This window comes from Chrysochloris asiatica, unplaced genomic scaffold (assembly GCF_000296735.1).
Source record: "Chrysochloris asiatica unplaced genomic scaffold, ChrAsi1.0 scaffold00346, whole genome shotgun sequence".
Lineage (NCBI taxonomy): Eukaryota > Metazoa > Chordata > Mammalia > Afrosoricida > Chrysochloridae > Chrysochloris > Chrysochloris asiatica.
The window spans coordinates 1,201,246-1,216,318 of record NW_006408864.1 but is presented as its reverse complement, the minus strand read 5'-3'; the positions used below and the strand labels follow the sequence as shown (position 1 = coordinate 1,216,318).

At 40.8% G+C, this 15,073-nt stretch overlaps 1 protein-coding gene across 1 annotated transcript in view; it reads left to right on the top strand.

The window, feature by feature from the left end:
• The window catches only part of SPECC1 (sperm antigen with calponin homology and coiled-coil domains 1), a 309,636-nt gene that overhangs the window by 158,062 nt on the left and 136,501 nt on the right, over positions 1 to 15,073 (top strand). The window contains exons 4-6 of the mRNA XM_006875909.1: positions 2,020 to 2,227; positions 5,159 to 5,232; positions 5,764 to 5,942. Coding sequence (XP_006875971.1) covers positions 2,020 to 2,227; positions 5,159 to 5,232; positions 5,764 to 5,942 — 461 coding nt within the window. The remainder of the gene's footprint in view (positions 1 to 2,019; positions 2,228 to 5,158; positions 5,233 to 5,763; positions 5,943 to 15,073) is intronic.

Sequence of the window (15,073 nt, the reverse complement as noted above, 5' to 3'; positions counted from 1 at the left end):
CCGCGGAACAGCTGGTGGTTTCAAACTGCTGACCTTGAGGTTAGCAGCCTGACTTGTAAACACTATACTACCAGAGCTCCTTGTGGTGTAGCATTGTTGTTGTTGTTGTTATGTGCCGTGGAGTCGGTTCCGACTCATAGCGACCCTCTACAGGGTTTCCAAGGCCGTAAATCTTTATGGGAGCAGAAAGCCTCCTCTTTCTCCCGCGGAGCAGCTGGTAGTTTCAAACTGCTGACCTTGCGGTTCACAGCCCAATTCGTAACCACTATGCTACCAGATCTCCTTGTGGTGTAGCATACAGGGGGCAAAATTATGAAGATGTCTTCTTGTTTGTTGTTGTTAAATACCATCAAGTCGGTTCCAACTCATAGCGAGCTTGTATAGGGCTTCCAAGGAGCAGCTGGTAAGCTTGAACCGTCGTTCTTGCAGTTCAAACTGACTTTGCAAACCGGTGCATTAACCCACAGCACCACACCAGGGCTCCATATGAGGGGGTGGGGGTGTGCTGTGGACTCAGTTCTGACTCATAGCGACCCTGTACAGGGTTTCCAAGGCTGTAAATCTTTACGGGAGCAGAAAGCCTCATCTGTCTCCCAATGGGACAGCTGGTAGTTTTAAACTGCTGACCCTGAGGTTCGCAGTCTGATTCGTAACCACTATGCTACCAGAGCTCCTTAGTTATTGTTGTTAAGTGCTGTCAAGTCGGTTCTGACTCATAGCAACTGTGTACAGGGTTTCCAAGGAGTAACTGGTGAGTTGGAATCTCCGAGCTTGGTGGTTCGCAGTCCAATGCGGCCCCACACCAGGAGTCCACATGCATGTATTATATATAGTAAAGATGAAAAATGTTTCAAGGAGTGACCACACACCAATCATTTTTACTCACGAGGGTGGAAGATCTGGTTGTAGGATAAGCACTGGATCACAAGGTCAGTTTGAATCACAAAGTCGGTGGTTCAAACCCACCAGCTGCTCCTTAGAAACTCTAAAGGATCGCTATGAGTTGGAACCAACTCAACAGCATTCAACGACAGTAACAACAGGGTGGAAGCAAAGCTTGAAACTTTAACATATATTGTTAAATGTGGCAAAATTTGTTGTTGCTGTTAAGTGCCGTCGAGTCAGTTCTGATCCATAATAGGGTTTCCAAGGAACAGCTGATGGGTTTGAACTGCTGGCCTTGCAGTTAGATGTCCAGTGTTGATCTTACAGCTCCACACCAGGTCTCACTATTAAATCTGTTTGCTACATGGTTGTCTCATTTTTAGTGCTATTTTGTATATTTTAATTTTTTTTAATAATTGAAAAAGGGTGTGCCTTTTCTGTTATTTCTATATTCTATGCAGTCTGTATTCTCCGTTACATTCGTTTGTATGCCTCTAAAGAAATGCTGTAACCACAAAACAAGTATTTTATCACTGAAGATTTGGGGATTTGTAAGGTCCCTGAGTGATACAGACTGTTTGCTCTCAGCTACAAATAAGTTGGTGGTTCACAGCCACTCAGCAGTGCTGCAGAAGAAAGGCCAGGTAATCTGCTCCTGAAAAGCAGCCCGTGAAAAGCCAAATCACAACAGTCTGATCCAATAACAGATTGTGGGGGTTAGTGCAGGACCAGGGGGCTTCTTTTTGTTCTATCATTTGTTCCATTGACAGGAGCTGAGTGTTGTTCATAGCTCACCAGCAGAGGGCACCATTCCATAACAGATATGAAGTAGGGGCAGCCACACGCCCCAGCTCCCCAGGTATGAAGTTCTGGTCCACCCCATGTGTAGAAAAGAGTACTAAAGAATGTGCAGCCGTCTTTCTGATTGTAGGAAGGTGTGCAAAATCTACTCAGTTATTTACAAACATTGTGAATATCCATCGCCTTGGTTGTGTCAGAGGCAAAGAATACAGAAACTATGCCCAGTGCAGCATATACCAGTAACATCCTCTGCTCTTGTTTTGATGAACCTACTGCTACTGTATGGTAACTTACTGTTCTAACACTCACCAGAATAAAAACTTGTTATTTTAGGTGGAAAAGGATTATGCTTATCTGAAGGATATATGTGATCGTCAAGCTGAACAGCTGAGCAGAACCAGTCTAAAGCTGCAGGAGAAATCCTCAGAGAGTGACGCAGAGATAAAAGACATGAAGGAAACCATATTTGAATTGGAAGATCAAGTGGAACAGCACCGAGCGGTCAAGTTACATAATAATCAAATCATTAACGAACTAGAAAGTAAGTGAAACCAAGACCTGGTTAAATGTGGAATAGGGTTCTAGAGGAAAAGCAGTAGCAGTGAGTCACCATGTTGTTGTTCGGTGCCGTTGAGTTGGTTCCATCTCATAGATACCTTGTATAGAGTTTCCAAGGAGCGACTGACTGGTGGGTTTGAACTGCTCACCTTTCGGTTCAAATTGACCTTGTGTGGTCCAGTGCTTATCCTACAGCGCCACGTCAGGATTCCCAGTGACCATGGAAGGATATGTACACATGGATGAGGTTTATGAAAAACTCTTACTTTTGAGTGTTCTATATTCTTGCAGAAAGAATAGTGCTTAAGAAAAACTGAATAATAAACCTCTTAGGCGAAATTAAAAACTGGGTGGCCTAGAAGAAAAGATTGTAAGGAATCATGGAATGTCACAAAGTGAACATGCATTCACAACGTGGGGTAATTATAAAAAAGAGCAAATGTGTTTTGGATTGTGTCCAGTGCCCTGTGTATGAACCATGTTGCTTCCTATGTCTAGAAAATCTAATCTAGTTTGACCCTCAACTTCAGTTATGATATTTGATAGTTCATATAGACTTTTCCTAAGGGTAATCATGGTTATTAGAGGCTCATTCAAAATAGTCCCCACAGCGCTGGTGACGCCACAGTTGATCCCTCGGCTGCTAACTGAAAGGAAAGCCGTTCCGTGGGAGAAAGACATGGTGATTTGTTTCCGTACAGATTTCAGCCTTGGAAACCCTAGGGAGCAATTCTGCTCTGTCACGTGGAGTTACTGAAAGCCAGAGCCCACTTAACAGCACACAGCAACAATATCAGCAGCACAATCGCCATCTCCTGACAATGTGTTGACTTTGGATCTGCTGGTAGAATGATAGATGAGAGATGTCAGACTGATACACACGCATGGACTATTGGCCTCGGGCAGAAAACAGTCCCAGCCTGTGTCCTATTGATGGGAGGATATCGAATAACTTCCAGATGTTGATCACCTAGATCTGAAAAGGCATCAATATAGGGTATATTTATAAACTCACAGTTTGCTTTGAATAGGAAAGCCCTTTTTTTTTTTTTTTTTAAAGGCTAAAAAGCCTGCTTTGTTCAAATAAGCTTTATCTAATGTGTTTTACTCTTGTGATAAAAGAAGATTAATGTGCAAAGCTTGTACTCTCACTTGCCTTCACTCAAATAGTAGCTTACTCAGCTGCCTGGAAAGCTCCCCAGCATCTATATCCTCTACCGTGATTAATTGGTTAGCGTCCGATTTAGTGCCCAAACCTGTTCTGTTCTTCATCAGCGATGTGCAGTAGCCTCTGTCACTTTGACTATGCTGAATAGTCATGCTTAAGGATACAATACATCACCTAGAAGCCCTTGCCAATACGTATTTCCAAACATGGTACCACACTTGGAAAGAATAAAGTCAAAGAGGAGAGTTCTGTTTCTTGGTTTTGTTTTGATGATAATACTGCTCTTGAGAATTGGGTTATTTTGTCCCAAATCAAACACATCAAACAAGCCAACATATAGTTACTCTCCAGAGCAAATTTTAGGCCCACTCCTTGTGGTTATTCACTGAGGGATATGAAAGTATATGTGTAATTACTATTATGACATTGGAATGTCTTTTGGCTAGGAGATCCAGGGACATGAAAATTCTGCCCTAGACTAATTTTTTCTTGCCCATAAAATTCTTGAGAGAAATGGACAGAAAATTAAAGGAAGTTTAGGATTGTTTCCTAAGTCGGTAGCACTGAACCCAAACATAATGCTACCGAATACTCCACCTGCTGAATTAGAACCACTGGAATAGGGCCACTTGTTTGTTTTTTTATAAGTTTCTGTGATTATTCCATTTCATATCCATAATTTAAAACTTTGTCATTGTTAAGTACCATCCTGTCGATTCTGACTCATAGTGACCCTGTACAAGGTTTCCAAGGTGGTAAATCTTTGTGGGAGCAGAAAGTCTCATCTTTCTTCCGTGACATGGTTGGTGGGCAACTGCCAACCTTGTGGTTCAAAATCCAGTGCTTACCCTACAGAGTCACCTCACATCCTAATATACAGCTACTGTTCTGGAATAGACTATCAGGGACCATGGAAGAACTCTGGCAGGGAAATGATGTCATCAGATTGTAATTTAAGTGATTCCGATAGCAGGATGGAGGCCAATTTAAAGATGGAGAGAATGAGTCAGGGAAAATAAGAAATTGAAGCTGTTCTTACCTAGGGAGAGGTGTTCAAGCCACCGTGGAATCCCTAGTGATTCAAATGGTGCAGTACTCAACTATTAGCCAAAAGGCACCCGAGAGGTACCTTGGAAGACAGCCCTGACTATCTGCTCTAAAAGATCAAGGCCTGGAAAACCCTCTGGAGTAGTCCTTCGCTGTACACATTCGGTCATCAGGACTCACAGTCAACTCAACAACAGCTAACAGTAGTAGTCAGGTCACCTGTGAAGGTTTTTAAATTATGTCCAGACTCTTGTCTACCTTTGGAGATTCTCATTCAAACACAGATACTTGAAAAGCTTCACAAGGGACCCTGATGTTTCAACACCACTGTCTAGACCCTGGTCCAAAAGTCACCATTGTAACAGCTAGTCAGAACCTCTATCATAATACATCTTCTCCTCACAACAGAAAATGGCATTCAGGAAGATTGTATGTGACTAGTACTACAAGGTCATATAACTTGTCATTTGAGGACATAACAGAATTAAGTACTACGTATTTTTTAGAGCATCCCTTTTCTCAGTTTTGGAGGAACCTCGCACTTCTAGCCTCCAGAGTGCTAAAAGTTGGAGTTTATAGTAGAACTGATAAATTTGAAGGTCTGTGGTACTATTCAAGGCTGATTCTTTGCTACGTAGTTTACCCTCTCCCTGGGGTCTCTCAACTCCTACAACTCCTATCTGGTTTGTTTATTTCTAGGTAATGTATTGAAGCTGGAGGAACAGAAGTCAGACCTGGAGAGGCAGCTAAAGACTCTGACTAAGCAGATAAAGGTGAGATGTGAATTACAGCAGTACAAATAGTACCTCTCTTTGCGTAGGTTTGTTGTTGTTAAAGTGCCGTGGAGTCAGTTCCGACTCATAATGACTCTGTATAAGGTTTCCAAATCTTTAAGTCTTCGTGGGAGCAGAGAGCCTCATTTTTTGCCTGCAGAACCGCTGGTGGGCCCAAACCGCAGACCTTATGATTTACAGAAGCCTTCAAAAAAATACCCCAATTATCTTCTCTAGTTGCTTTTCTCATAATACATTTCTTCATCATAAGCCTGGAGCTATAAATGAATGTGGCAGGAGGAAAACTGAGAGCAGTTCTTTTCTCGGATGGCAAACTCTGCTAACACTAAGGTGCAGTTTCCACCCGAGCCTCTTCCTAGAAGCAAGTGAACATAAAAACAGTGGGTCACCGAGTTCTTCCCGCAGCATTCCTTCTCTGTGGTCAACATGGGGAGGGACTTGGGAGCCCGGCTGGTCGTCTGGGTACCATCCCCAGCAGACACCTGATGGTGTTGGGGTCTGGGTTTCCAGGAGGATACTGAGGAGTGGAGGAGGTTCCAGGCCGACCTGCAGACCGCCGTGGTGGTAGCCAACGACATCAAGTGTGAGGCCCAGCAAGAGCTGCGCACTGTGAAGAGGAGGCTGCTGGAGGAAGAGGAGAAGAATGTGAGGCTGCAAAAGGAGCTGGGCGACAGGCAGGACCACAGCAGGTAGGTCGTGTGCAGGGCTGTGTTTGTGAGAGTCGAATGGGCACCCACACAGGGCTGGCTGCTCACTTACTCACCGTGCTTGGGGCTGCATTGTCTATAGATGTGACGCTTTCCTGTCTCTCTGTGCCAGATCCTATCCCCTCTTTCCGAGGCTTACATTACCACCACAGCCTGATTAAGAATGTCTCAGCGCTTGATCAGTGCCATTCTTCTAATGGAAAGAGTCTTCTCTTTTTTAAGAAAAGTCCTAGCCAAGTCTCCTCCTAGGTTTAGTGGATAGAAATAGAGTTTTGGATGTTTCTTAAACTTAACCATTGGCTGGTGCAGGCAAGAAGGAGCTCTGGTAGTTTAGTGGTTACGAATCTGAGATCAACAGTTCAAGACTACCAGCGGTTCCACGGGAGAAAGATGAGGCTTTCTGCTCCCGTAAAGATTTACAGCCTCGGAAACCGTGTGCAGGGTTGCTATGAGTTGGGACCGACTCCATGGCATATCATCACCACCACTACCAGTGCAGACAAGCAGATACTTTAGCAGAAGCAACACCTAGCATAGGTAACTGTTAGGCAGTGGGAAAAGGTGGGCTTGCCAAGGGCTCACTCCTTCCAACAGGGGCATGCTACTTTCATGGCAATACCCAGGGGCCATTTCAGAACCCTTGAAACAACCCACTTGATGATTTTCCCTTTTGTTCTTAAAGAAGGAAACGGTACAGTGCTTCCATCCAGAAAACTCTACTTAGCAGTGACGTTAAGTAGAAGGCATTTTCTATTTAACAGGAAGGTATTGTTAAAATGGGAGTCCCTGCGTGCTGCAGATGGTTAATGTGCTCGGCTGCTAGCTGAAAGGCTGGACATTTGAGGCCCCTTGGAATAAGGCCTGGTGATCTGGTTCCAAAAGATCAGTCACTGAAACGACACAGTTCTCCTCTGACTTCCCTGGGCTTGCCATGAATAAAAATAAAAATCAACTCATGGCAGCTGGTACTAGTATTCTTTAAGTGAGCTGTAGGTTCACTGTTGTTTAGGATTTAAACAGTCTATAAAGAAGATCAAAAGCTGTATTTAGGTCATTGCTAACGCAGGCCTACTTTTCTCCAATCAAGGACCAATGGCCTAAACTTTGAGATTGAGTATTAAAAAATCATTTTGAATTTTCAGATGCCTCTCTTATTTGAAATATAATCTTTTAAAATCAAATTTAGTGAGTTCTGAGCAGAGGTTTGTATAATTTGTCCATGTTTTTAAGGATCAGAGGGCAGTTTGTTGGCTAGGTTTCCAAGCTGTCGGGTCTATAATGTTGTAGTATCGTCATTTTCATGATATTGGAAAGAACAGATTTCTTTTCAAAATTCTGGATTCTCTTATCAAACTGACTTCAAATAATCCTTCAGTCCTTTGTTTCTTGTCTTTTTTTTTTTTTTTAAATTATTACAAAATAGATCCTAGAGAAGGAACTCTGGTAGCGTAGGGGTTGCAAGTCAGGCTGCTAATCCTAAGGTAAGCAGCTGGAATCTACCAGTTGTTCTGCAGGAGAAAGATGAGGCTTTCTGCTCCCATAAAGATTGACAGCCTCAGAAACCCTATACAGGGTCGCTATGAGTCTGAACCGACACCACAGCACACCACCACCAGAGAAGGATTAAGATATGCAGCTAGTTTACAATTCACTCTTACAATCAACATCTTTGTCATATAGCCACGCCTATACTCTCTGTAAGGATCTCTGGTAGCATAGTGGTTACAAGTCGGGCTGCTAACCTCAAGGTCAGCAGTTCGAAACTACCAGTTCTGTGAGAGAAAGATGAGGCTTTCTGCTCCTGTAAAGATTTATAGCCTTGGAAACGCTACATGGAGTCACTATGAGTCGGAACCAATTCCATGGCACATAACCACCACCACCTACACCAATGGATGGTCCTAGAGGAAAAAAAAAAAAGAAACTCGATTCCATATTGTTCCTTATTGATAAATTCCTTTGAAGTCATTCTAGTTTGTTTTTGTGTCTGCCTCTGTTATTTGTCTTGCTTCCATGTTGTGTGTTTTTGGAAGCAGACCCAAGTCACAACTCCCTTTATATTAAAAACAAATAGTAGCAGACAAGTCCTGAGTTTAAGTGGTGGCCTTTGCATAAGACATAATATTTTTTACATCGATCCTAAAACAACAGGCCAAACACTACCATTTGAGCCCTGGTATCACAGGCAATCTCAGTACCTGTCCTGACAACTGAGGGCTCTCAAGTGTATTGTATTCTGTATCTGTAGACGTAAGGTCACCTTTTTAACATAGAATATTTCTCTTTTAGATTTTCCAGTGATTTGCAAACCTACATCCCAAATCCAGCAGTTTTAATCCTTTAGCACAAAACATTTCACCAATCTAGGAACTGACACCAATCCAGAACCTGGTGTGTTACTGAAAACAATTAGGTGTCAGAGTGTTTCTTGCCATCATTTGTGCATGTCAGGGCATCAGATAACTGCCAATGGTTTCTTGTCTGATTTTGCACCTCTCTGACAAGCCGCTCATTCTAAAGTTTTGACTATTTGAGAGATGACTGAACCACCTTCTGAACTTACCTCTTGAGCAAGAACTGCAACCAACTTATGCCCTCAAAAGTACTGAAGCTATGTAGTGCTTCCATCTTGGCTGAATGAGTTCTTGACTGAGACTCAGTTTGGCTCTAATAGTCATTCCACACAAAATCAAGAGGCGTTACTGGTTCAGCCACAACCAGAAAACTTGCAGAAAGTTAACATTTTCTGATGAGGTCCTCTAAGTACAACTGAGAGAAGGTAAGACCATCTGAAAAGCACCTTGGTTGTGATATAGAATTGACCCATTCATATCTGATTTTGCACATTTCTGGTCATTCAAGGGAATCTTAGTTATATAGTCAGGCTGATAGGTGGGCAAATGAAGTACTAGGGTATGAATAGAAATGAGCATTTATGACCAGGAAATCGACGACTTAAAACAAAGTGAGACATTATTTAATGTAGTATTTGAGAAATTCTTAAAATTTAGCTTATCATTGGTCTTCTTAAGAAGCCCTGGTAGTGTGGTGGTTGACAGACAGTTCAAGCCCACCAGCCCCTCCGCGAAAGGCTGACGTGGCAGTCTACTTCCCTAAAGATTCCAGCCTTGGAATTCTAGCCTCTCCTGAAGTGCTGCTGTGAGTCAGTATAGACTCAATGGCAGTGGGTTTAGTGGCCTTCCTATTTACATTTTCATAGGTAATTTTATTTCAGAGTCAGTATATCTGATATTAACATACACGAGATGGGCATAGAACGAAACCTTTAGTCTCGTCTTTGCCACTAACAGCTAGGTGGCATAGCCTAGCTCCTTCCTCTTTTAAATGAAGAGCGAGGACTAAGTAGGTTTCTAAGATCCCTTTGAGCTCAACCGTTCTTGAGACTTGTTGGTTGTTAGCTGGCCTTTCTCTAACAGAAACTCTGTTGGCCACCATATCATCTTTCCAGTGTCCTCCTCTGAATCACTTTCTTCACATATCTTAGCTTGCTCCTGGATCTGGTCTTTCTCTTTCAGAAGTGTGCACAACCCACCATGATTTGTTATGCACCTGAAAGTTTTACTGGACATGTATAAATTAATGGACAAAGGATATTGAGTAAAATCTTAAGCTCAGACTGCTTCTGAATTTGAGCAATTCAGAGAAACTATTGAAATGAAAACTTTAATTAAAATGAAAATATCAAGTCTTTTTCTTAAATATTTAAGTTTTGGGTCCTGAACATAGAGGCAGCTTGATTTACTGACTAGGTAGGCCACATGCAGTCTTTCTATGGTATGACATTGTTGATCAGGACATGACACAGGATTCTAATGGCAGTGACAGTGAATGGCCTATGCATTTATTTCTCTTATTTTGAAACTGTGAATACCGTCATTTTTAAGGTCACCTAATTCTGTTCTTATTCTGTTTATCATGTAACTCCAATAAGCATTCATGAGCAGCATAGTAAGTGCCTAATTAACTGTGTTTGTTTCTAAAGTACAGTGTCTAAGACTCAGAATGTGTTTAGTCCACACCACTGGCATTGCATTGGCCCCTCTGAAGTAAACAGCATGGATGCATATCACGTGCAAACTCCCCTGGAACTGGCTTCTAACTCTGTGTGTGCACATCTGTATTATGCCCTAACGTCCACCGTGTTTGCCTGTGTACCACCTTTTGTGCTATTCTTACAACTCTCATGTTTGAAAGCTGCCCAGCAAGTGTTCTGTGACTGTCGTTGAAAGGGCAAGTGAGGAAGTTGCAGATAATACCTGGGGACTTCAAAACGTTCATGGAAAAATAGAATGAAAAGATGATGGAATTTTTGGATCACTAAGCTGATGTAGTGTTGTAGGATCAACACTGGACTGCGAACCACAAGGTTGGCAGTTCAAACCCAGCAACCTGTACAGGGTCACTAAGAGTCGGAACCGACTCAGCAGCACTTAACAGCAACAGCAAGTTTTTCCAGCTCTCGGTGAATAAACATTGACCCAGAAACTCTGACCCTGGCGGAGGGGAGCTAGTTGTTACGGATAGTCCTAAACCATTTCTGGACAGAACTCACATTAGCACCTATCACTGTTGGCCATTGGAATTTTACTTGGCCTTCAATGTAGGAAAGCTGGTCCTTTCAGATCCTCTTATTCAGCAAGTATAATCCTTTTACTTCCATACTATTTTTTTTTTCCCATAGTTTAAATTTGCATTTAAAAATAAGTTACATGATGTTTATAATTCGAAAAAGCTGTGGCTGTCTCCCTGTCCCGCCGACCTTCACCCCCTTCCCCCAACTCCCAGTCTTTATGAATTTGTTTTTAGGATTTTTCTGCTACAATAATAAAAATAACTTTTTTCTTTAACACCCCTTGATCTTTAGAAAAGTGGAGAGAAGCACCAGCTGCTTCTGTTCATCCTGGACATCTCTCCTTTACCAGCACAGTTGTTTGCTGGTGAAAGTTTAATGTGGAAGGAACCCAGTAGCAACATTTTGAAGTCTCTGAAATTTTCTCTGTTTTTAAAAACCTTTGACTTCCAAAAATTGGTAGGGATAAACCATGTTTGGCCATGTTCTAGATCTTAGCTTTTCCCCATGGCACAGTGTAAGCTGTTAATTTTTATATTTGTAAACTAAGATCTTGTTGCACTAAGTAACTCCTTGACTAGCCTTACCCTTCCCATTTCTATTTTCACAGCTCCATGGTCTCTGTCAGCTAGCAGAGTATTTGGTGGAAGAAAGACAGCCCAGCCCTTGCCATGATTGGAAACTACAGCCATTTCTATACGAAAGGGGGAATAGTGTAAAGGCGAAATTCTCTCTTTCGAAAGAACCAAATTGTTTCCTTATAACATTCACTGTTTCACACAGAGTAATTGCTATCAAGTCTATTTTACCCTGTTTTCTACATATTGGAATCAACTCACTGCATGATCAAAGATGACCCTTCCTTACCCCTGCTCCCTCCTCCAGAAGATTCAGCAGTCTTATTATTTGGAAAATAAAATGGAAGTTATTTGGGGGGGAAAAATAATAAAGTGCAAGTCTGGTGTGAAAAAATTTTTTAGGCACAACTGGAGTGTTAAAAGAGAGCTGTGATGTAGCAAATCCAGAGTGCTGGAAAAAAGCTTGTGTTTTATTTTTTGGAGTATATTTTTATACTTCTTTTTGAATGCAGTAAACTGACAGTCACAGAATTAATACCATTTAAGGGAAGATAAGAAGCTATCTGTAAGATGCTTATATTCTGAAGACGCTAGACAGCTCTGCTTCAAGATCCGATTTCGCTTTTTCAAGTTGGAGTGTGACTTAATTACCTCATCTGAAACAGAACCACTACTCAAGTTTGCTTCGGGTTCCAAAATCTCTGTTGGGCTAAAGACATATGGTAATCCACATATGTTTGGGGATAAAAGATGTAGTTAAACAATATAAAGATACTAACTGAAAACTAACAAACCGTAGCTAAGCCTAATAAAGAAAATTTACCCTGGAAACTTTTAAAGAGGTTTAATCCAGAAGTCTATAATTCAGAGTGATCCAAAATTCAAAGTATGGTTTTAAATTTTTTGAAGCACATACTTTGTAAAAAATCTGTGTCCAATTCAGCAACAGACAGCAGGCAGCAGCCTGTAATTCTCTTGTGAGGAACTCGTTGGTGGTGGACAGGATACAGTAGGGCTGTGAGCTGCATTATTCAAAGAATAAGGCAGGTGTTGTGTGATAAAAAGAAAGTTAGGAACAGGAATATTCTTTAAACTCAGGAAGACTTTTGGGATGTCAAAGGAGAGAGCACAGAATCGCTGAAAACTATAGTTTGGCGTGAGAAAAAAAGAGACATTGTTTTCTAGGCAAAGCTAGTTTAGGCCTTTGTTAGAATTATCTTAGTAAGATAGGGATTGATATTCTGGGAGATACTTACCTCAAACTGAGACTTCTTTGAATGATTTTAAATTATTTTGCCAAGTGTTTTTTAAATATATACAATATGAAAAGCACACCTCAACTTCCTATGAACAACTCTATTGGAGCCCCATAGTTCTGTCTGTTTTATTCTGGTACTGTTAAATATTTTTATATGTAAGTGTTGATGAAGTACTAAATAAATGTGTTGTTATTTAGTAAAGTCTCTTGCCTGATTTTTTTGTAGGGTCTGGTAACCTTTTGTAGGGGGTATCTATGTTGTTACGTTCTAAATTTTTTAATGAAAATTAAAAACTAGAATTTGAGTGTCAAGCAAGATCAATTTAAAATTATAGATAAGATGCTGATTTGGAATATCAAGATAATTTTTATGACTTTGTTAAAATAAGAGAAGAAAGACCAAAAATACTAAATATGCATAAAATAAATTTTAAAGCAATGCGCCAGATTATAAAAAATATGCAATATATGGAATTTGAAGTTTGTATTTGTCTTGTTGGAATGTAAAAACAGTGATTTAATCCGTCAGACTTTTTTCTTAATTATGAGATAATGTGTAGGCATACTGGTTAGAAAAAAATGCTGTTGTTGGTAAGTGCCGTCGTGTCAGTTCCAAGCCATAGCGATCCTATGTAGGGTTTCTGAGGAGCGGCTGATGAACTTGAACTGCCGACATTGTGGTTAAACCAACTTTACAGTCCAGTGCCACACCAGGACCCCCCCCCAAACAAAACAAAACAAAACACAAAAACCATTATTAATTGTTGTTAAGTGTCATTGAGTCGGTTCCAACCCATAGCGACCCTGTGTAGGGTTTCTGAGAAGCAGCTGGTGAGCTTGAACTGCCGACCTTGTGGATCAAACTGACTTTGCAATCCAGTGCATTAACCCATAGCGCCACACCAGGACTCCTGGTGTTTAATTTACTTTATCTCTCCCTTTACTTGTGTGAGTTTATATAGGGTTCATTTTTCTATTTTTTATAAAACTGAGATAAAATTCCCTACCTTTATTTTCACCTACCAGTATATGTAGACATCCTTCCAGGTCAATAGATGCATTTCTAACTCATATGAATAGCTACATGGTGTTCCAACGGATGGATAAACCCTAGAGTATTCAAATATTGCCTTATTGATGAGTGTCATGGTTTTGTTTTCTGGTGGTTCCCTGCCCCTCATTTTTTTTTTTTTTTACCAACAATGCTATAATAAAAATCTTTGTTCCTGTAGCTTATATACTCATATTTTTATTTTTATGGAATGGGTTTCTGAAAGTATAGGGTTTCTGAAGATCAGCTGGTGAATTTGAACTGCTGACCTTGCAGTTTGAACTGACCTTGTGTTCCAGTGCATTATCCTACAGTGCCACATCAGGATTCCCCATAAAGATTACAGCCTTGAAAATCCTATACGGTATTTCTACTCTGAGGTATAGGGTCATTTGATGGCAACAGGCTTGACTTTTGTTGGTTTGTTTGTTTATATTAAGCATCTGCTTTTTTTCCCTAAGAATTTCAGTCTCGTACTTTTATTTTTCATTGAGTTCATTGTTTTTTTTTTTCCCGTTTTTAAATTACTATTTTATTAAGGATATGTGTTTATCCTAATATAGGTCTTTAGGCTTTGTCATCGCTTGTCACCAGAAGGCTGATTCTATACCTTTGTGGGAACAGACAGCCTCATCTTTCTCCTGCAGAGAAGCTGGTGGCTTTGAACCGCTGATCTTTTGTTAGCAGCCCTACACCTAACCCGCAGCACCCAGGGCTCATTTTGTCTTCTTATGTAAAGTTTTATACTGTTATTTAACATAACCTGCTAGTCTTTTCCTTTACTGCTTCTGGGTTTCATGTCTTTGTTTAGGATTTCCGCTGTCCAAATTTGTACAAATTGGAACTTAAATTTTCTTCATTTATTTTGCACACACATATGTATGCATGGACATATTACAGTATTCGATGTACCTTTAATCTGGTGCTAAGTTTAGATTTTTTCTTCCAAATGGATAGCCAGCCACGCCAACACCATTTATTATCAAAATCATCTTTGTCAATTGAATTGAAACTCCACCTTTACATTGTTCATTTAATTGATATTGAGAGACGCCGTCCCAATTATACCCACATTTCTTTTTCTCTTGGTTCTGCTTAAAATATCACAATAGTATTATTAGATTGTTTATATATGTATGTGTGTGTGTGTATGTGTATATATATGTACATATATGTTTGTTATTGTCATTAAGTGTCATCAACTTGAATCTGACTCATGGTAACCCTGTTCAGGGTTCCCAACGAGCAACTGGTGGGCTTGAACCATCACTTTTACAGTTAGCTGCTGCTGTTAAGTGCTGCAAGTGGATGTTGACTCACAGCGACTTGTTGAGTTCTTTTGATTAGCAGTCCTGTGTTTATCCTATAGTGTCACACCAGGACTCTCTCTATATTATTGTTGTTGTTGTTAAGTCCTGTAGAGTTGGTTCTGACTCATAGTGACCCTGCACGGGGTTTCCGAGGCTGCAAATCTTTATGGGAGCAGAAAGCCTCATCTTTCTCATACGGAACAGCTGGTAGTTTCGAACTGCTGACCTTGAGGTTAGCAGCCTGATTTGTAACCTCTACGCTACCAGTGCTCCTTATTTACATATAAAATATGCTTATGTTGTTGTTGTTATGTGCTGTGGAGTC